The 21,666-nt window shown below is 38.0% G+C and overlaps 1 protein-coding gene across 5 annotated transcripts in view; it reads right to left on the bottom strand.

The window, feature by feature from the left end:
• FAM135A (family with sequence similarity 135 member A) overlaps window positions 1-21,666 on the bottom strand; it is a 66,616-nt gene that overhangs the window by 26,528 nt on the left and 18,422 nt on the right. For 3 of the 5 annotated variants that reach the window (XM_015859078.3, XM_085541981.1, XM_085541982.1), the window contains 7 exons: window positions 10,230-10,309; window positions 5,936-6,075; window positions 5,752-5,822; window positions 5,244-5,417; window positions 3,762-3,888; window positions 3,197-3,350; window positions 1,603-1,680 (listed from right to left, as the gene is read on the bottom strand). In XM_015859078.3, the coding sequence (XP_015714564.2) occupies window positions 1,603-1,680; window positions 3,197-3,350; window positions 3,762-3,888; window positions 5,244-5,417; window positions 5,752-5,822; window positions 5,936-6,075; window positions 10,230-10,309 (824 nt within the window). The remainder of the gene's footprint in view (window positions 1-1,602; window positions 1,681-3,196; window positions 3,351-3,761; window positions 3,889-5,243; window positions 5,418-5,751; window positions 5,823-5,935; window positions 6,076-10,229; window positions 10,310-21,666) is intronic. The other 2 variants (XM_015859082.3, XM_085541983.1) reach the window with 1 other exon arrangement.

Consider the following 21,666-nt stretch of genomic DNA (forward strand, 5'->3'; position numbering starts at 1 on the left):
AGCCAAATGAATAAAAATAGATTCTTTGGTTGTCTGAGGATTTACAGCTTGGTCAAATAATTTAATTAATTTTTTTCTCAATAGCTCAACGTTAAGAGGAACACAGTCTTGCATGTTATTGCAGCTTGAACTCAATCAGAACCTCAAATGACATATAAATAAAGAATACAGATGTACTCCTTTATGTACGATATTCTTTCTTATTAATCATTCCAATTCTAGTCAACCAGATTTCATCAATTAAATAGTAAATTTGTACCATGATTTGATTTCTTTCTACATGCGAGGTACCAGTAACAAGGGAATGATTTATAAATCTTGTATTACTTATAACAAATATTTAAATTAATTGTTAGTATTTCTGGTTTTAAGGAAAACCCACCATTTAATTTGAAAATGTACACCAACAAAACACGCCTGCAAACTCACATTAATAAATCTAGGATGTGGACAGTGATCATAAGTTTATCATAAGCAATATCATGTTGACTCATCTTCAGTTGATACCTTGTAGATCTGTAAGTACTTATTGACTTTCACATCACTGCCATACATTATACATACTTATGTTTAAAAACAATGACAAATTAATTCACAAAACTCCCAGTTCTGTGAAAATATGCTTCTTACAGAAATGCAGGAAGTTCTCAGAAGCAAGTTCAGAAATAGTTTGGAAAGAAACTAATTACACCTGTTAACTAGACACCAATTGATAACTATTCTGAAAATATATGAAAACAGTTTATAGACAAGTTATATACTTATTTTGGGGTGTATTTGTCACTAATGGAAAAAGATACCTGATTCACTGTGAAACACATACTGAATATTCATCCTGTTTGTCACACTGAGACTGAGGACAGGTTTGAAACAACATTTAAAACTAATGTCTTACTAATCATTCCAATTCTAGCCAACCTAATCTAATCAATTAAATAATTCTGTACTGGGATTTGATTTCCTTCTACATGTGAGGTACCAGTACCAAGGGAAACAAAAAAAGCACCGACGTAATGAAATTAACTGTTAACATTTGATAGCAGTGTTGTTTATCCAGTAAATATCTGATGAATTTTGGCTGGCTCAGCTAAAATTGTTTTGTTTTGTTCCTTTTTGTAAACAAAACCAAAATGTGGTTATATATGATTAACATTAATATATATGAGACTGAACTGCTGGTTCATTCTTTCCCCATTGCAAAGTGCCTTGCGCTTAAACAGCACAGTACTTTGCACAACATCAAACCACTCTCCAAGGAGGGTTGGTGATTTAGACAAGGACAAATGCACCCTAAGCTATGAGAATGTAATGATTTAAATAAAACTATCATTTTTTGCTGTTTTTTATTTATGACAACTGCCTGAACTCCTCAATTACTTTTTAAAATTAAAGCAGAATAACACTAAACTAAGTAAGTGTAGGATTTCATTTTCTATACTCAGCCTAGAAATAAGTAGTTCCAATTCTGCAGACTTCATTGGAGTTTAACATACTCTTATTATGTCTGAATAGTGAAATAGCATTCCTGTTTAGAGAAGAATATAGTATTCTGTGTTATTAATAAAAATCTGAGGGATTAAATCACCTGCTTTGAAAACATACCTAGGTAGGCGTCTCTCTGGGTTCGTGGAAATTTTCTTCTGAGAAGGCGTTCATAAAGGACCTGCATGCTGGCCTTGGCTAGTTATAGGGATTGCACACACATGACTAGTTACTACACTCCTTCTTTCATCTGTGACTTATTATTTGCCTTAAAGTTAGTAAAAAAAAGCTTATGGCTAGCCTAGCAATTAGTGCAGTTAGAGAGATACATGGAAGTATATAATTTTGATATAGTTTATAGATTAGATATCACTCATGATAGACATTACACTCTTTTATTTCCTGATACCAACAATATGTAACAGCTCAATTATAGTAACTGAGTTCAACAGAAGATTGTGCATGCTTCTGCAAAATCACTGTGTTTTTTTCTTTAAATTGCATGGCAAAGCAACAGCAAAGCAAGCAGAACAAAACAAAATTGAGGTTACAATTTAATTTGAAACAAAAAAACAGACAACTTGAGATTTAAATAGAAGGACAGATTGTCTTCCATCTCATAGGTAAAATCACCAAAAGGCAGTTCATTGACTTCAAAAATTAAAAAGAAATCTAAGCAATGATTTTGTACTTCATGATAAAGTCCAGAGAGCTTCAATTGTTTTGTAGAAGATACCACAGAAACGTGGCTTTTTCCTTTCTTAATTTATTTTTATTTGTAACTGTTGATGGAGTTTAGAGAAATTAGCGTTAATGATAAGCAATGGTTATTTTGCATGAGCAAAGGGTGAGTAATTACAGCATTATTAGTTGTTTTTGTTATATCAATATCCCCAATCAAAGTATATACAAAATAACTGGAATAAATGAAGAAAAAGAATTCAGAAATAAGAAAATAATTATCGCAAAAACTTTTTGAAAAAAAACAACAAACCACAACAAAACAAACAGCACAGGAAACAAACCATCAGCAGAATCAGTTCAATATATATTAAATGTAAATACTTTTCTCTTAATGTATCTATTTAGAATATTTCTTTTCAAGGCTGCACTTCCCTAAGCCAAGTTACCCACAGAAATGAGTAAAGTTCTGAACTAAGTACTGCTGAAGCTTATGAGAATCTTTGTTGTAACACAGCAAGGAGTGAAAGATACCTCCTGATAGTGCAATTCAACTGCCAGCTCCTCTCCATCACATCTATTTGCAAGTGTTTTAGAGGAATTTAAGGTCCTCTCTGAATCATTTAAATACCAAGACAAAGTCTAAGCCTATTCTTACAGTAACAATAATAATGCCAACAGATTCTACTTGGCAAAGAGTACATTTTGTCCTTACAAGGTAGACTACGAGTTGAGTCATTCATTTAATAGGGCGTTTCCCTCCATATCAAGATTAAGATAACCACCACAGAACTACCCTATGTAGTGTTTTTGCTTCTATAAAGAAAAAGCCTCAGTTTCTGGTATTTTTCTATGCATAAATTTGTAATGCATTTGTCTTGTTTTTCCTTCTTTAATTATTAAATTCCAACTCAGTTTGAGCAAAAAGGATTTTAGATATATAAGATGTATGAAAGTAATGCCAGTTCAGTCAAGGAGAGGAGATATTATCAGGAAAAAGCAAAAGCTATACATTTTATTATGTTCAACGTACCCAGTTCAATTCGGTGAGAAGAGGGGAGCTCCTTTGTTATCATAAGGAAATAGCTGTGTAAGCCTTTGAAAGCAAGCAGCAAACTGGCACAAAGTGTATAGTGGAAATTGTAGGCATGGCTGAGGAAAGACTCTGAAACAACAAAACTGCAACCCTAAAAAAAAAAAAAGAAAAAAAAAAAGAAAAAAAAGAAAAAAAAGAGAAAAAAGATTTAGGTGTACTAATTTGATTCAACAGATGAAGTGTTAACAGAATAAGACGACGCGCAAATTGTGTCTTTTCATGAACGTCATCCATCTTTTTGCAATTCTCAGTGGTTTGCAGTATCTTAAAAAAGAAGGCTAAGCACTAAATATTGTAAGCTTTCTATCTGCATAATCTTGAAATATGTAACACAACCTTCTGCAACCATTTTTCTGTTTTCCCATATCGTATGACGCAACAAAATAACTCTTTAACAACTCTTAACAATTATCCAAGTGATATTTTTGCAGAAGATTAATTGAGATAAAATTCACATCACCCCACAAAATACAAATAAAACGTTCAGTCAAGATATTCTTACATCAGCTGATAACTGCTTTGTGTAGTTATTGCCAAAGACCACGCTTTCCAGAGAAGGAATCACAGAGTCCCTATTTTGTGCTGGTGCATTCCTGTTTAACCACGTGTTCTTCACTGGGCGAGGAAAACTGCAAGAAGCACAAATGAACTGGTAACTCTAACAAGCCATATGTCACAAACTTAGCACAGTTTCTCAGTAATATCTTGGATCTCTTTAGCACAGTGGGCTGCCCTTTTAGAACTCCTCATTTAGGGCTTGCCCAAAAGCCTCAGTTAGTCTCAAGCACTGCATCTAGGGAGCAGTTCTCTTCCAAGAGCATCTCCAGCTTGTCGAAGCAATTTAAGAAATTATGACCCTCAACTGTTCTGCTGTTGAGTACATAAGATCTTCCTTATGCTTTCCAACACAACTAATTTAAACACAAGTTTAACCCATACAGATCCATTTTGATATGTGGCAGGTGAGAAGCGTTCATTTTCTGGCATCCTTGATGAGAGAAGGAGATCCTAGATGCTAGTCTGAAAAGGAAAGTGACCCCCTGGCAAACTTGCATCTAGGAAAGTCCAAAGGAAGGAGGAAAGAAAAGAAGTCTGTGATCACAGAATGGCTAGGTTTGGAAGGGACCCCAAGGATAATTAAGCACCAACTACCTACCCATCTCCAGATTTGGCTTTAGACTAAATAGCCCTGGGCCCCATCCAACCTGCTCTTGAACTCCTCCATGGATGGAACATCTACACCTCTCTGAGTAGCCTGTTCCAGCACCTTATCACTCTCTCTGTAAAGAACTTCCCCAACACATGACCTAAACCTTCTCTCCTTGAGCTTAAAACCATTCCCTCTTGTCCTGTCGCTATCTACCCTAGTAAAAAATTGATTCCCCTTCAGTTTATAATTCACTTTTAAATACTCCTAAGTTCAGATATTCCCACCTCCTCACTAACTCCCTTAAACAATGCAGTGCATCCCTTCAGAGACATGTCAGTTCAGTTCGCTCAGCCTTGCCTCAAACTCATCACCAAAGCCATTCAACTCAGAGGGAAGGATAAAGAAAAAATAAAAGAAATTACTTGAATTCTGCAAACTAGCACAGTCCTACTGCACAGAATGGCATTCTAACATATATGAAGATATGTATTTGCCAGGAGGTGAAGCCAGGTGCAAGCAGTGGAAATTCCTTATGCTAAAGGCTTTAGCATTCATATCTCCATCTTATTTTGAATATAAAAAATCTTAAGGCATTTCAGGCCTTGAAGACCCTGAAAAAAGGCAAGGACAGATATGCTAAAGATACAGCTTTGTCTGCGTGCCTGACAGTACAGCCTTTTTAAGACATTCCTCCATCCTCTGGACCTTGGATACCAGATTTATAAAGAAAACCCCACTGCATGGAGACTTAACTCCTTCCTAAGTATACTGTTTATACAACATTTCCATTTGGGCACTGGATACTTCATTTACATTTTATTAACAAGAGATTACCTTATCAAGGGCTGATGCAGAGCAACCAGAGAAGCATGGACTATAACCGATATGACAGAAAGGTGAAAGTAATCAAACATAACATTGACGTAATGATGAAGGCCCCGGTGTAAGTTAAAGTGCAACTTTAAAGTTCGGCTACTAATTGGCTGTAGTGTGCTCAGGTCATCTGGTCTAAGAGTAAAACAAACAAACAAAAAAACGACATACAATTACAGTGACTATATTTAAAGGGTAATGTGCAAGCAAGTTATCAACAATCAATACAGATAACAATTTAGCACTGATGTGTACTTTGGAATGCAATTACATCTTCCCATGAGAAAAACAATATCAAAATGAGTCAAGTTGGTTATGAAACCTTAGCAGGCCTGAGTGCTGGATTTATCTTGTAATCTCATACATGCCTAATAGGAACACAGTACATCTATATATAACACAGATTTAATTAGTTTAAAAAGTTAACATATGCTGCTGCTGTAATAAAATCTTCCAAATTTAAACTTACGAATAGTCTGTATCCGTGAAGTGTAGGTCTAACGTTAGCAGAAAATTCATTTCATTAAGAGACTCTTCAATCTAAAAAGAAATTGTGAAAGCATGAATTCTTTTCAGGTCCTTAATTTACAGTAATGCAAACTGTACATAACAAAGAGTTAAGCATTTGAATACAGTTAAGACTGGCAGATTACCTTCCTCTCATCTAACAGCATTTTGATTTTGAAAATCATCACATCATTCACAGAAACTTCCTCATTTTTGTAGAGAATCTGAAATGTTTTACTGTAAACTATATTGTCGTGGATTGAAGCAGGAAAGGCAAGATCTGCACCTGGAAAGAGAAACAAGTATTAATGTAATAGTTCTGGCATCTGGAAACTGCAGAGCAGCTAATAAAGTATCCTACCATTCCTATAATTTCCGTGACCACACTTAAAAACATTACACCAACAAAATCAGCAGTTTCCATTTAAGTCAGAGCTACTGGAGTTTGAAGGAATGTGCTTTGTTTCTGAGAAACACTTTATCAATATATTTGAATGCAATTTACTTTTAGTACAATTTCTAGACTGAAGAATCTATAGTAAGATACTCGAGGCATCAAAAATTCTAATGCTATTTCATTAATCATTCCTTTTGCGTGGCAGCACTTAACCATATTGAGATCTCAGAACTGAGTACAAATGAGGCAAAGATGCTAAATGACATGAACCACCACTGCACTGAATTAATCAAGAACAGAGGTGGTTCCTCCTTTCCTTTGGGATTTCTGCATACTACTCTGGCCAGATCCGTTCAAAGTCTATCACCTGAATCTTACATTTCTTATCAGTATGGTGCTTCTGCCTTCAGCTCAGAAGCTGCTCATCAAAAAGAGTTCAGAAAAACGTGACAAATGGTTGGGGAATCCTTTCTCAGCAAAGGTCAAGAGAATTTTGGAAGAAAAGAGTAAGGGAATTGCTTTTAAAAGTTCCCAAGAAATTATTCAGCAATAATTAATACCGAAGTATTATCACACAGGAAATAGGATAATAGCCACAATCCTGTGAAACAATGCATAGAAGAAAGTGGAACTTGGAAGAACTGAGGCAAAAGAACGGCCAACAGTTTCTTATCAGTCCTCAGCAAACAGCCTCACTCACATAAACCTCTTCCAGAACACAAAGTCTTAGAGGTTGTATAAATGGAAATGTGAAACACTGCTTAAAAAAAAGGAAAAAAAATGTTTTTTAAAAAATCACTTCAAAGGAACACACAAAAGACAAAGAAAAGTGAATACTTTGCGCTTTACAGCTCTGCAGCCCACAGCCCACTGATAGAAAATCACTGCCCAAGTCTGTGCATGGCAAACATTTGCACTCTATCACCTTTGTAACGTTTTAGCTGAACCTTCCATCAGAAACTAGAAACCTGTAAAAATACATTTTTCTTTGCTGAAGTGCTTTCATATGCATCATCAATTTAGGTCTTCTGGACAAAATGAAGAGGATAAATCATTAAAAGGTAATTCCCCTATGCAATGCCACGTTCACCTTGTATCAATCCATGTCTTACGCTAGAGGTGAAGGGCAAAGAGGGGATGGTTTCACATTACACATAATCTGACAGAGCTGCACACCATCAGCAAAAGGGATTCTGCCACTGCAGTCTGATATAAAAGCAGTAATGGAGACACACGGCCAAGGTCCTGCTTCCTTTGCACCACCAGTTCCTTGAGTTATAGCCCTCGGTTCCGCTGACCTGAGCATAACATGAAACTACATCCTCGGAAGTGAGAGAGGAGAGGAAAAGGAGAACCAGTGCCAGGAACAGGCAGAGCCACATCTACCTGTGGTCAAGGTCTCACAGTACGAAATCAACAAGGCTGAACTATTTTTATCTTTTTTATTATTATTAAGTCAACTATGTATAGCCTGGACTGCACTATTACTAGGTTTCTAACCTCTCAAAAAGCCTGCTCTGCCACAAATTAAAAACAGCGGGGAATGAATGGGTGGATAGTGATGGGACAAGGAAGAATGGTTTTAAACTGAGACGGGGGGTTTAGTTTAGATATTAGGAGGAAGTTTTACACACAGGGTGGTGACGCACTGGAACAGGTTGCCCAAGGAGGTTGTGGATGCCCCATCCCTGGAGGCATTCAAGGCCAGGCTGGATGTGGCTCTGGGCAGCCTGGTCTGGCAGTTGGTGACCCTGAACATAGCAGGGGGTTGAAACTAAGTGATCATTGTGGTCCTTTTCAACCCAGGCCACTCTGTGATTCTATAATTCTAGATATGCGTTGATTCTTGCACAGTGAACATTTCTACATCATTCCTAAAATGCTTATTTTCTCTTGAAACCTCTGTTGCGTTTCTTACAGAAGAAGGAATTCAGAATTCTAGCTGTGGTGTCCTTGTTCATTGCAGGGGAGTTGGACTAGATGACCTTTAAAGGTCTGTTTCAACTCTGAGGATTCTATGCTAAGCAATAGGAAGAAGGGAAAAACCAAGCATGTATATTTAACCTGTGGAAATAAAAGGAAGATCTATATCAGACAGCCTGCAGGTAAGGGGAGGATGCACAGCTATGGTAAGGAAAAAGCTGCTGACTTGCAAAGAGGCTAGAGAGGGCTAGAAGTAACCAGGTGAGATGACTTGAAGTACAGTGGGAAAACCATGACTCTGTTGAAGAGAATGAGATTTAGAAGAGAGATAAATATTAGGAAAACAAAATGCAAAAACACCTGGCTGACACAACTCATCCTCCTCAAGGAGAGCCATGAGCTCCTGTACAGCCTCCTCTATTGCCAGCAAACAACAGACATCTACAGACAACGGGTTAAACTTCTTATGCTGCTCTACAAACAGCATAATAGCATCTATTTTCTAAAATCATGACAGTCTCATTCACTGCTATCAGCTATTCACCAACCTTCAGCAGCAGAGCTGTGACCAAAATCTACACTTCTGCTAAATTCAGCAAGCAACCAAAACAAAGAGAAAGCAGAGGTCCTTGGCAAAATATAACACAATCAAATCCACAAGAAGGACAAACGAGTATGTCAGTGGCATTTTTACCACAAGAAGGAAAAAAAAAAAATAAAAAAAAATCAGAAAACCAAACGAAAAACCAAAGCTGTAGTTTGACATGCCAAAAAAAAAAGAGCAGCTCTACTCATCCTTTCACCAACTGAAATGAGGGGGGAAGGATACAAACTGCAGTGGCACAAACATCATTAATAACAATCTGATATGCCAAACTGAGAGAGGACCTCAGTTTTGGGGGTCAGAGGGTTTTAATTTTTGTGAAATAGCTGCTTATCTGAACTGAACAAGTTCCCCAATTGGTTTCCCAAGTCAAATCAGACATTTGTGTTAATACTGCACACAAAGCAATATAAAGGTAAAGAGTAGCAGGAAGGCAGAATCAAGGGCTGATGTGTTTTGACAGCACTGTTGATCTTAACTCACATCAAATTGCAGCCTTCACATTTATGCCTAACAAATGAGAGACAAAAGTGTTAACACATGTCACCGAATTTATTAACAAGATTGCAGCTTTCTGAAAATTAACTGGAGAATGTTCTAAAATATACCGCAAAATGAAAGAAACACTCTTGAAGCATCATTAAACACATCATTAGGTTAAATGATAAAAAAATTATTTCTTTACTAGAGCAAGAGGATCGCTTTAGCACAGCCACATTTCCTAACCCACACTACACATAGGTTGAAATGGAACGGTTTTGGTTTGTAGGAATTATGTCTTTACTTCACATAAACACAGAAAATCCAAGAAATACTTGAGAAGCTTGAGTAAAATTCAGTGTCTAAACTGTATTCTTCAATGCTAATTTTAAAACAGCCTCAGAAATCCCGGTTTTGAAAAATTCATCTCTTTTTTTCAGACCGCAGTAGGTCCTTCTTGGCAATGCTAAGAATTTCACCTGTCACTTGAAAACTTTATTCATTTTTGTTTTTTGCACTTCTACAGCACAGTGAGCTGTGGGCTTGATAGAACTAGGAGAGCACTAGGAGGTTTTTCCAGCAATAACTTTGGATCCTTTCTGAGCCTTTTTGGAGAAAAAGAAAAGGGGACTGGGGAACGAGAGAGTTAACAGTCTCAGTAACAGCCTGTATCCAACGTTCTTTGTGACTTCAAGTATATCTACTTAAATGAGAAATGTCCTTGGCAATCTTGGTCCAAAACACAAAGGAGACAGAGCACATGAATGAAAGAAAACAGGAGATACATTTTGCTACCAGCCAAGAGAATGAACAGATAAAAACCAGTAAGGCAAATTCTGCAATTACCTTTTCAGTCTCATTGCAATGAGCAAACTAATTTTTCAGTAGGTATAATGAAATACTTTATATTTTAATTATGTTAACGACAAAATAGAAACACTTTTATATTACTTATAATAATATAAGGCAAAAATGACATTTCCTTAATTAACAAGGCGAGATAATGATTTCGTTTACTACAAGGTTTTGCACTTACCAGTTGCATGTAACAAACTAGCTTCTAATTTGTGTGGAATTCTTGGAGGAATTTTCATAGATGCACGAATCTGGTAAAAGCTAAAGAAAAAGACAGTGACTTGCAACACATGTAGTACAGTACATCTCAGTTATCACATTCAGATATGCACAATGAAGGAGCATTTCACCCACAGCGAGGAACGATGGTACATTACAATGTATAATAACCTCAGTAGGGAGATACTTCTCACCAGCCTCAGCTTCACTGTGTCATTTCTGGACCCCCTGTAAGCATTTAACAAGAGTATGACACCGTACAAAGCATATCTTCTGACACGAATGCGATAGCAGAGCACATTGCTTGTTACTACAGGTATTAAGTAAATGCAAATTCACTGGTATGGTTTATATTAAATATGACACCTCAGTAATTCAATGACACGTTGTGTACTTACTAACTTCCTACCAAGCTGGGTCCCTTTATCAGACTTTAAAACAGCTCAGATTTGCATCATTCCCAGTCCACATATAGAATCATGCTGCAGTTATACAAAGCATAGCTTTAGTTTAAAATCCATATCAAGTGTGGACTAATGAATTAGGACTGCAACAATGTAATGTGCATAGCAAAAAACCCACAACCAAACAAAAAAAATATCTGAACACTGAACAGAGAAAGAGGTTAAATTCCATAGCATTTAATGTAGTAACACTCATTTGCCGTAATGATGCTATTAGATATTAGATGACTGCTTACATTCTAGGCCCCAATGAAAACAGTAATCAATAGAATTGTTCATGCTTAGAATGTCATTTGTGAAACAAAAGCCTGTTTTGACAACCTCACTCTTCCTATTATTAATTCATCAAAAGCAGAGCGTTCTATGCTTTATCCAGTAAACCCTTTGCCTGCCTGATAGATTTTAATTTGGGTTAATGGGGAGATGAAGGTGTATTGTTTGCTTGTTTGAGACAGGTGGCTCTGATATTCAGCACAGATTTATTCTTTAAGCAGTTTATAGCAAAACATTTACCTCTTAATCTGAATATTTAAATCCTGGAGGAGTTCAGCTTAGGACAAATACATAAACAATAGTTTCAAATCTTGTGCCCAGGCCTTTGAAACAATTATTCTACAGCATCAAGAGATTTTAATTAAAAACAAAAACAACATCCTACACAGTAGTTATCCAAATTACTCACCCTCACTCATCTATAGGGTATCTACCCTATAGATTAAGGATCTATTTGCAAACGAAGTGCTGTGATACTGATACAGAGTGTTTTATTTACAACTGAATAGCATTTGTAATGCACAAATTAGAGTTTTCTAAACTCAGATACACTCTGGGGCACTCAAAGAGCTGCCTGATGTCATCATCAGACCTCCCTCCATTATTTTTCAACAGTCTTGGCAATCTGGTGAGGTTCCACTACACTGGAAGCTGGCAAACATTCCAGTTTGCAAGAAGGGCAAGAAAGAAAACCCTGGTTACTACAGGCTTGACAGTCTTACTTCAGTATCTGTTAGAATTATGGAGAAAATTATTCTGGGAGCTCTTGAAATATACTTGAAAGACAATGCAGTCATTGGTCATAGCCAACATGGGCTCACAAGGAGAAAAGTCCTGTTTTACCAACGATTTCCCTTTGTAACAAAGCTGACCAAGGGAAGCCAGCTGATGTAAACTTTTTGGATTTCAGCAAAGCTTTCAGTACTGTCTCTTGCAGTCTCCTCCTGGACAAAATTCTGGAATAAGACCGACCAATTCTGAAACTCTGTACAGCCAATCAATGTATTCAAAATCACAAAGGTGTTTTTTAATTCCTGCACTTTTTCATTTCTCCTGGGTCCCACAGCCGAATCGTGGCACGTATTTGCACTGTTTTACCTGGAGAATGAGGATTCGTTCACTGAAGACGCTGTTCACTACAGGGTTCACCACATCATCTTGAATACCCGTAGTTTTCTCACAGATAATATAACTCAGTAGCTATGGAAATGCATTCTCCTCATTTCCCAAACACCATCAGGACATCTGCTTTTCAGTAAAGGAAACCATGACTACTAAGGCTCTACAATGGCAGACCATCCCAACACTAGTCTTGTTAAGACAAGGTAAGCCAATGTCATTTCTGAAACATCTAGAAACAATTATGTCAATAAAGTAGCTGTAGGGCTACTTTAAATTATCTTCCTGATACAGAACAGAGGCACCTCTGCTTACTGCTGTCAAAAAAGAATGTTTTGTGTATAGTGATAAGAACACGTTCACTTAAAAAAGCATTACCAGCAGATCATATGGATTCTGTCTTAGCAATAGCTCTCACTCTGCAGTAGTCCAGGCCAGGGACTGCTTGCCTTGACATGCCACGCTGAGAAAGATCTGAGAGTCTTGGCAGACACCAAGTTGAACACAAACCACCAGTGGGGCCTGGCAGGAGAATCACAGAATTGCTCAGGTTGGAAAAGACCTTAAAGATCATCGAGTCCAATCACAACCCTAACAGCTCTCTGTTAAATCATGTCCCTGAGCACCACGTCCAAAGGGTTTTGAAACACATCCAGGGATGGTGACTCAACCACCTCCCTGGGGAACCTACTCCAGTGCTTAACAACCCTTTCTGTAAAGTTTTTTTCTGATATACAACCTAAACTTACCCTGGCACAACTTGAGGCCATTTCCCCTCCTCCTGTCACCTGTCAACAGTGAGAATAGTCCGACCTTGCTCTCACTGTAAGCACATTTCAAATACTGGTACAGATCAGTAAGTTCTCCCCTCAGCCTCCTTTTCCCCAGACTAAACAGCCGCAGTTCCCTCAGCCTCTCCTCATAGGGCATATTCTCCAAGCCCTTCACCAGCCTTTTTGCCCTTCTTTGGACCAGTTCCAGCACCTCAATGTCCTTTATGTATTGAGGTGCCTAAAACACATCACTCTCCTAAATCTAAAGTCAAGAAGACTTCCTGCATGTACAGAGACAAGATGGTTTGCCTGCTTCCCTGAAACACAGCATCCTCTGGTTCCTATTACATGTATCCTTTCTTTCTTAGCTCATAGACAGCAGGTCAAAGATGTATGTCAGATCTCTTACTATTTCACTGCATAAAGCCTTAGTTCTGAAACAATTTCACACCCACATCCCAAAAGGTACCTTTGCACGTGCTCTATATTTATTGTGCCAGCACACACAGTCAAAACAGAAGACACAAATAGAATGATTATAAATATCCATAGCGTTTCTACCAACCTGAGCCTATGCAGTGTGCTAAATGTATGTGCTTGCTGATGCCCATTTATTTCATTTGGTCTTGAATATAATCATATGCACATCCGTAATTCCATAGTAATGCTGTTAAAAAGTTGAAGGATATCTGGAGCTAAGCTTACATCTGTCTGTGGTATCCTTACAACAGACACTGTAGAAAAAGGTCTTCTAAAAACCATAATCAGAATTACTGCTCTCCTGTGGGCTGGGGAGAACTTCATTGGTAATCCTGAATAAAGGATTAAATCTTTTCCAAACAAGTTGCATTAAAGTCTCATAGACTCAAAATCTGATATGAGACAGAAAATACTTTCCAACACAGAAACACAGATTTCCTTTTTCTCTGGGATTATCATTTAGATGGGTATAAATAATACCTTTTCCATCACATTTGCTGAAAAACTTCATTTATAATCCGAGCAAGGAATTAGCTTAACAGTAATCAGAATATATCTTGCTACCAACTAAAAAGATAAGAAGTAATGGTTATGTGACTTTTTAATGCTCTTACGTGGAACTGCAGGCAGTAATGTGTGCAAGTGCAGTCACCAAGGACAAGTGTTATTAAAAAAAAAATCTCATGCATAAAAAAAGCCCATGTGCTTTTACAGAGACAGCTGCATGAGCATTTACTTGAAAAACCACTTACTTCACCAGCTAAAGCACATTCCAAGGGAAATGCAGGTCTGGAGAAGTTTTATAATACAATTCAGTGAGGTAAAACTTTTCTGTAGTTCCTTTCGCCAAGCAGAGGAGAGGTAGAAATGCACGTGGCAAATTCTGACCTTGTCCCTGAGTCCCCATGCACTCAACGCACACATAAATGGATTCAGTCACACTAACAAGAGCAAACACTGAACATCTTGGACTGCAATACTGACAGTCACACTGGGTCACCTGCAGGGCAGCTTCTAAATTTATCAGTTCACACAACGAGGGAGCAGCTGTGACCTTGCAGATGCAAAACCTCAAGAGAGCCCTTGGGATCTACTGAACGTGTGGCCCTGTTGAAAACCACCTGCTCAGGTGCAGAACGCTACTGATGCTCCTTTCACTTGTCCAAGCTGACATCAACCAGACAGGTGTGGCAAAGCAAGTTTCATCTGGTGGACAGAGAACAGAAACTCTCACTGCAGTTAGGGTCTGAGGCAGCAATATATCCATATTATATAAGTCCAGCAGAGAAAGAACATTTTTAGCACACTTCTGTTCAGCACCTCCCTGTCCTACAAGATACGCCGATTGCTACTGTGGAGACCCTAACACCAGTAATTCTTCCAAGAATGTAGAAAAACCCATCTTAAAAGCAGTAAAGGCATTTAGCACTTCACACAGCCAGTCACAAACCGGTACTGTTTGGAATTTTGTTGGGAAGCATCTTACTTCTAAAAAAAAATATATCTTGTGTCTATGGAACACTTCGTTTTCTAACAATGAAGGATGTATCTGAACAAAGCAGTTGTTAGGTTGAAAGTTGGATGGCTATTACTTGGAAGACTATTACCTCAGTACATCAGACAAGGGAGACAGGAAAGTGAATGTAGTTAAGGATTTTGCCTTATTATTATAGATGGTTTCTCTTCATGTTCTTACCAGCAGCACAGTCGGGTACAATTCCTGCAGCGGTACTCAGAAACTTGAAAGGGAAATACTACTCTCAAATAAATCTCTTTGTTTCTTTTTTTAAAAAGCCCAATAAACATACTAATAGATTAGCTCTTATTTAATCAAATAAATCTTGTATCAGTCTATGTTTATAATTTTAGTTCCCCTTCTATATCCTGTTATTACCAAAGGGAACATAATAAAACAAGCTAAGTTTTCCTGTATCTTTAAATTATAACAACTCCATAAAGCTCATCTTAATGATTTTCCTGCTATGAAAACTTCCCAACCACATTTACATAGCTCAAAATTATTATTTATTTGATTCAAGATAAAAGCATCACAAATAACATTTTACAAGTGTTTATCTTTTGATTGTCTTGAATGTTTCAGTTTTCTGGGGGACAAAGGTACAGGATGCAGACTCTCACTGGCAATTGGGGTCACAGCTTTTCCAAAGCTCCACCTTCTGCAAACAGACAGTGGTTCTTCTACAGAAACATCGTAACATGTTAATTTTGAAATCAAGGTTTAGCAAACACAACAGATGGGAGACCAGAAGACAAGTCTGACAACTCATTTTCTGGTATTTGCTCCAATGGTCTTTCAATTTTTGTTTCCCAAGTTTTGCAGCTGTGCAATTCTGTTTCATCTGTCAGTAATCAAACATACAAGCTTTACCATTCACTTGGTAGCCTACTTTAATGAAATTTAATCTCTATTCTATGAGCAAACATAGCAGGCATTTAACTAAAAATGGAAATTCAGGCACCATAAGGAAAATTGTGACAAAAATTATGACTAAAAACCCCCACAAAAGCAACAATACCAAATGCACACAAACTATCATGTTTTATGCAAGATGCATTACAGAAAAGTCACTACTCTCTTGACCCTTGCCAGGGTTATTTTTTTCCCTGTAGACAGCTTCACCACTTAAGGAAGTTACATCAGTTCTTTTTTTCTCCTTTTCTAGTTTGTATCAATGTAGCTTCTAATACAATTCTTAGATCTTATTTAGACATTATGAAAAAAAAACAAAAAGCCAACAGTCCTTTGGTGTCAGAAGCTTCTATCTTTCACCTTCAAGCAAGGTGAAGTTTCAGGACTGATTTAAGCCAGCTTAAGACAGCATTGCCAGGAGCAAGATAGGAGCAATGTCACACTCCAAAACCTCCTGTGTTCCTTGGTTTAAGGCTGACTTTCTGCCACTGCTCCTTGTAAGCAGAAATCTGCCAGACTGGGTGAAGAAGTATTGCAAGTTCTCCTCAGGGAACTGGGGGGGGGGGGGATCTTTGCTACTCTGGATGTCAGCATAGTTGCTTTCTGTCATCTCCTTCCACCTTTCCAATGGCAAAGGTCCCGGCACTGTAGTAATCATTAGGGTCCTTTCCCTCATTAATATCAAGGCTTGGGACAGATAAGCTACAGCTGTCTTAATCCTTCAATTTGTCTCATGCTAGCTGGCATCAAGGAAATCTTTGCTGCCTTCATAATAAGGAAATACCAAGAAAGTCTTGAAAATTAGACTATGGTATAAAAAAGTCAAGTTTGAAGAGCTCTGTTCTCACTTCTTCTGCCTTGTCCTCCCAGACACTCACTCTTGCCCCAGTGCTACAGTGTATCTCCCTCCACTCAATCCTACCAGCATTGTACTCGCAAAGCAATGCTGCAAACTGAACCAATTCAGCCCCTCAGGCAGCACAACCGAGAGGCTGTCCATTGTGGTGACGAGGAACAATCCGGAGCAAGGAAAGCAGAAACTGCAAACTGCCATGGCCAACCAGGCTCTGTACCCACAAATGACAGTGAGGGAAATCAGAATGGATGTAGCCTATGTCTGTCACAGTTCCCTATCCTACAGGCAGGGATGCCAACTGAGAGGAAGGCAGAAGTTCAGACAGAGGGTTTCTTTCAAAACATACTCATGTCTGGACTGCTCTCAGCAAGAGATCATACTGACAAAGCAGACCCCTACTGTTTGACAGCCTCCTAACACAGAAGACCAAACTTCCATGGCATTACAGTTATATCAGCCCAGAAGTCAGTTGGTGATAAAAGCAGGGATCCTATTCCTCCATTTTATCTTCTACTCTTGCACTGGCAGATTAGCACAGGTCTTGTGGAAGGTGGGCCAGGGAGTGGAATTATACTGTCTTAATTCTTCTGCTGGCTTACCATTTTGGTTTGGCCTATGAAAAGGTTGAAGAGCATAACTGCAGGCACACAGGAAGCATCAGAAGAGGTGCTCTTTTCAGACTTTTGCTATGTAAGGTCTCCTTTTCACTAACATCTACATCCTCAGCCTAATATCTAAGCCCATTTAACCCTCTGGAAATACCTCGAGTTTCTTACCTGTCAACTCAAGAATCTGGCAAAGGGAGAACAAGTGGAGAGGGATGAAAGACAGTAAGAAATCCCAAGGTATGAAAAGTTACTTTGTACTACATACGTTAATTGGAAAAGGTATCAGGAGGTTTAACGAGTGAAAGAAGAAGATTTTAAGAAGAGATGTGAAGCAGCCTGAGTTTTGAGTAGGCACTTGATTGAAAGAGAAGCAGCAAGTCTGAGTTTGGTGGTGTGACAGGTGTGTAACAGGCACTCACGTTCAGGTAAAGCTGCATTTCTGAGATCGCCAAGTAAAGCTCCGTCTGTGACTGCAGATACAGAACTACATAAATATGTAAGAATGGATGTACGCACAGCAGAAGGGGCACAAGAAGGCACCATGCCAGGATCTTCTGTTGTACCACGAGGCAGACATGACTCTGGAATACTCAGTGAACATTTCCCTTTATTCCCACTGATAGCTTTGGATCTCAAGCTAATTTAAGGAACTAGGATAAATCATCTTTCTGCAATAACCAAGTGCATGTAATGAGGGAAGTGCACTTAGAAACGAGATTTTTCTCTGGTTCTCATTACCCTCAGATAGACTGGTCTGAACTGTAAGCTAATGCAGAATCTACATGCTAGGTAAGTGCTACGCTTGTGAAAAAGAATCTTAAAATTAGCAATGCTAATGACTAAGCATGTACTTAATACAAAGTAAAAACTGCTTCTGCTGTCATATGCCATTCCAGAATACTGAACTCAGTAGAACTCAGATTTAGAAAGAGAAGTTACATACTCAAGAAACCATTATTCTAATGTCTCCAACTAATACCTCAGTGAACACCTACTCTCCTAATACACACAGAAGTTAACTATATTGTTCTAAAGGTTAAAAGAAAAAAAGAGAGAGCTTTATCTGGAGAAAAATCATTATATATTCAGCACTGTCTTGCACTGCCATTTACTCCTTAAAATGAACTCACTGATCATGTTTCTGCTGACAATCTTCATTCAGTCTGCTGACAAATCTGCACAAGGCTCCATAATCCTTACACTGCAACATGAAATGGTGCCTGGTCTTACACATGCAAGGCAATTTTCTTTGATAACATAAAGGAAGAAGCAATTACACAGACCTCCAAGTACAGGCTTGAAAAGGAAAACATATGACATAAGCCATATTACAGTTACCTTTCATGTTCTTTTCACACAAAATAGCTATACTAATGGCAGTGCTCCAGCATGCTTCAGCAAGACATTAGGATGGCAAAAGGACACATCTAAACATTTGTAATTTTATTTCTTGGAAAGCAAATTTTGCCAGATTCAGTGTCTAGAAAGTACATTTGACTCATTCAAAATAACGAGCTTTGAGTGTTAGGATGTCTTGTTTCCTTCTAGAAGGACTACAAAGGTGTGGGAGCTAAGGTCTGAATAAAATCCAGGTTATATGAAACCTGTAGCCAATACTTGAGAAGTCTAGAATATACAATGAATACTCAGGAACATCCATCAAACACTGAGGCATATCTTTGGAAATATACTGGCTGAGGGAATGTTGGAGGACTACAAAACAATATTAAGTTTTTCTAAAGAAACCCTTCAGTACAGCTGCAATTACCAATTGTTTGTTATGTACCCAGGAATAATGACTGAAGATGTAAGCACCCATACCATTATATTTAGATACGTCACAAGATGTATCTAAAATCAAGAGCTGTAGCCATCTGATTTCGTTTCTCAAGAGCGGGGCGAGTCTTATAGGAATTAATGCATGGGAGAAAAAGATAAGATTCTCCAAGTCTGAATAGAAACCCAACTTACAGTTGTTTTAAACAGCCACTCAGCAAGCTTCCCTGCATGGCCAGAAGTATCCTAACACAGGTATTGTAGTCAGGTATCTAAAGACAAGTGGTACAACCTCCCAGTGTCTTAAGTTCCATTCATACAGCTAAGGAGAGCATAATTCAAAAGTTTTAATTTCTCAGCTCACGCAAAGGAAGCAGTGCTCAATTTTACACTTTTCCAACTTCTATTCTCAACAAACATAGTGCTTTTCCTTTTGAAAAGGCAAGATTCTGAAGTACCACTGTTTGGCACTTCAAACAGTCATTGCTCTTTTGACCACATCACATCTTGGTCCTCTCAGGCTCCCTCCATCAGAAGACCAATTGAGGTATTTGATCATACTAACTTCTAACATCTGAAGCAATACCAACTTAACATATGACTCTTGATTGCTCGTTCCCACTTTTGCTTGTTTTTGCCTCGGAGCAAGAAGAAACTGTGTGTGCAGCCACTACTGAACTAGAAGCAGAAACTGATCCACTTAAAAAAAAAGAAAGAGAGAAAATTAAGAAAGAAAAGTACCTTCACTCTTGTTTCCTAGACAGAAAATTCCCTGCTTTTACAGCCTGGCCCGCTACATCTTGAACCTGCGTTACTGCTATTTGTATTACTAGAAAATCATAAGCTGTAGAACAGTGCTCATCTTGCAGCTACTAGACCAATCTGACAGTTTTCTTCTCCCTTTGAAAAGATCGTATTACATTAAGTAAAGATCACAGTACAATGCTTCAGAAGATCTGCTGCTACATGTCAGAAAAGGACTCGGAGCACTTATTTTCTAAAGTCTGTGTCACATGGGAATGCAGTTTGAAAGTAAAAGTTTGACTGGGCTTTATGAATTCCAAACAAAACCAAACAGGTCTGCCTGAACACGCTGCGTACCCTGTTTGCTATCTGATCATATGCCAATGACACAAACCATTCGCAGAGACTGTTTCTTTATTTAGGAACAGAAACTGTCCATCTCCTGATTCAGCCAGGGCTAAAAATGCTAAGTGAATGCAAACAAATTATAAATCTAATGCAGATAGCTCACTGGATCCAGAGAAAACAAAACAAAATAAGCTTTCATTTGTTGCCTGATTTCTCATTAAATTACCATGTAATCATAGTAAGATTCATTAAAATTCATACTCTGATTCAGTGTATTTTCTTTTACGCTACATTGCAAAACAAGACAGATGGAAGCATAAAATGTCAATGCTGCCAAGATACATTTGTAACTCTCCGTACAGGGACAAAACATGCATCTATGGTACAGAACAATAACATAAGGTTAATTTCCCAATAGCCTCTGAGAAGTGTTTTCACATTTCTGTGATGTTGAGCTTCAAAAAAGAAACTTTTACCTGAAATAATAACAATAAAAAAAGATAAATCAGACATAGAGCCTTTGCTGTTGTTGAAAAGTCTAAGTGCATATCTAGCTGTGTGCACCATTACAGACAGAATAACAAATGCTTAGAGACAAAATAAGATTGGGGTTTTAAGAATGCACGCAGGTAGAGAAGATCTTGACTAATGTTGTTTTCAAAGAAGATCTCACAGCAACACCTGTGCTGTGCTAAACTACAAACTACAAGCTAAGTCCCTCTTGACCATTTTCCAATTCATATCTGAAAAAGCAATTGTTAATGATTATTAAAAATAGACAGAATAGGCCTTCCTGTAATAAGCCTAACGAGTTAACTAGCTGCCTGTTGTGCAAATGGAGAGAGTTCTTATGCCAAATGGCTCACAGAAAAGGAGACAACATGGAAATATAAATAGGGATATGCAGTGACACAGACACAGAAACTGTCAGTGTTTCGAAAGTGATTTGAGGAAACAGCTTTTGTGTGAAGACACCGACAAGGCAAAAAAAAAAAATAGACTTCTTTCAGACAAAGTCTGTATGACAAATAGCGCTAAAGAGTATGAGACTTTTCATTTTTCAACTGTATAAATGCACTGAGCATCTCTCTTGCAGATTTTTCTAAGTGGAAAACCAGTATGGAAAAATTAATAGCCTGGTTTGAAAACTGAGAAGTGGGAAATGCAGCCTGGCACCAAGGCTAAGCTGCTAATAGGAGTCAGGCAGCATAACACAGGAAAGACAGAGACCTTGCTTTCCCAAAGTGCTTGATGCTGTGATGAGAAAGGAGTCAGAAGGCTGACAAGGTCAAAACGACAGCCTTCAAAGTAGGAGAACATAGCACATATCAAGGTCAAATGAAAACTACATGAAGTAATTAAGGGAATTTACCAGTTTGTATTATATACCAGACTATGAAGGATATCATATTACAGTCCTTCACCCAAAAAGAATTCACAATTGGAATAAAGCCAGGATGTAAGCAGGCAGTTGTGTATAAACAGGATAAAAAGACTGATCAATTCATCCAAAGTGAGCCCATAATC

Source organism: Coturnix japonica, chromosome 3 (assembly GCF_054131305.1).
Source record: "Coturnix japonica strain WE chromosome 3, WE-NBRP24, whole genome shotgun sequence".
Lineage (NCBI taxonomy): Eukaryota > Metazoa > Chordata > Aves > Galliformes > Phasianidae > Coturnix > Coturnix japonica.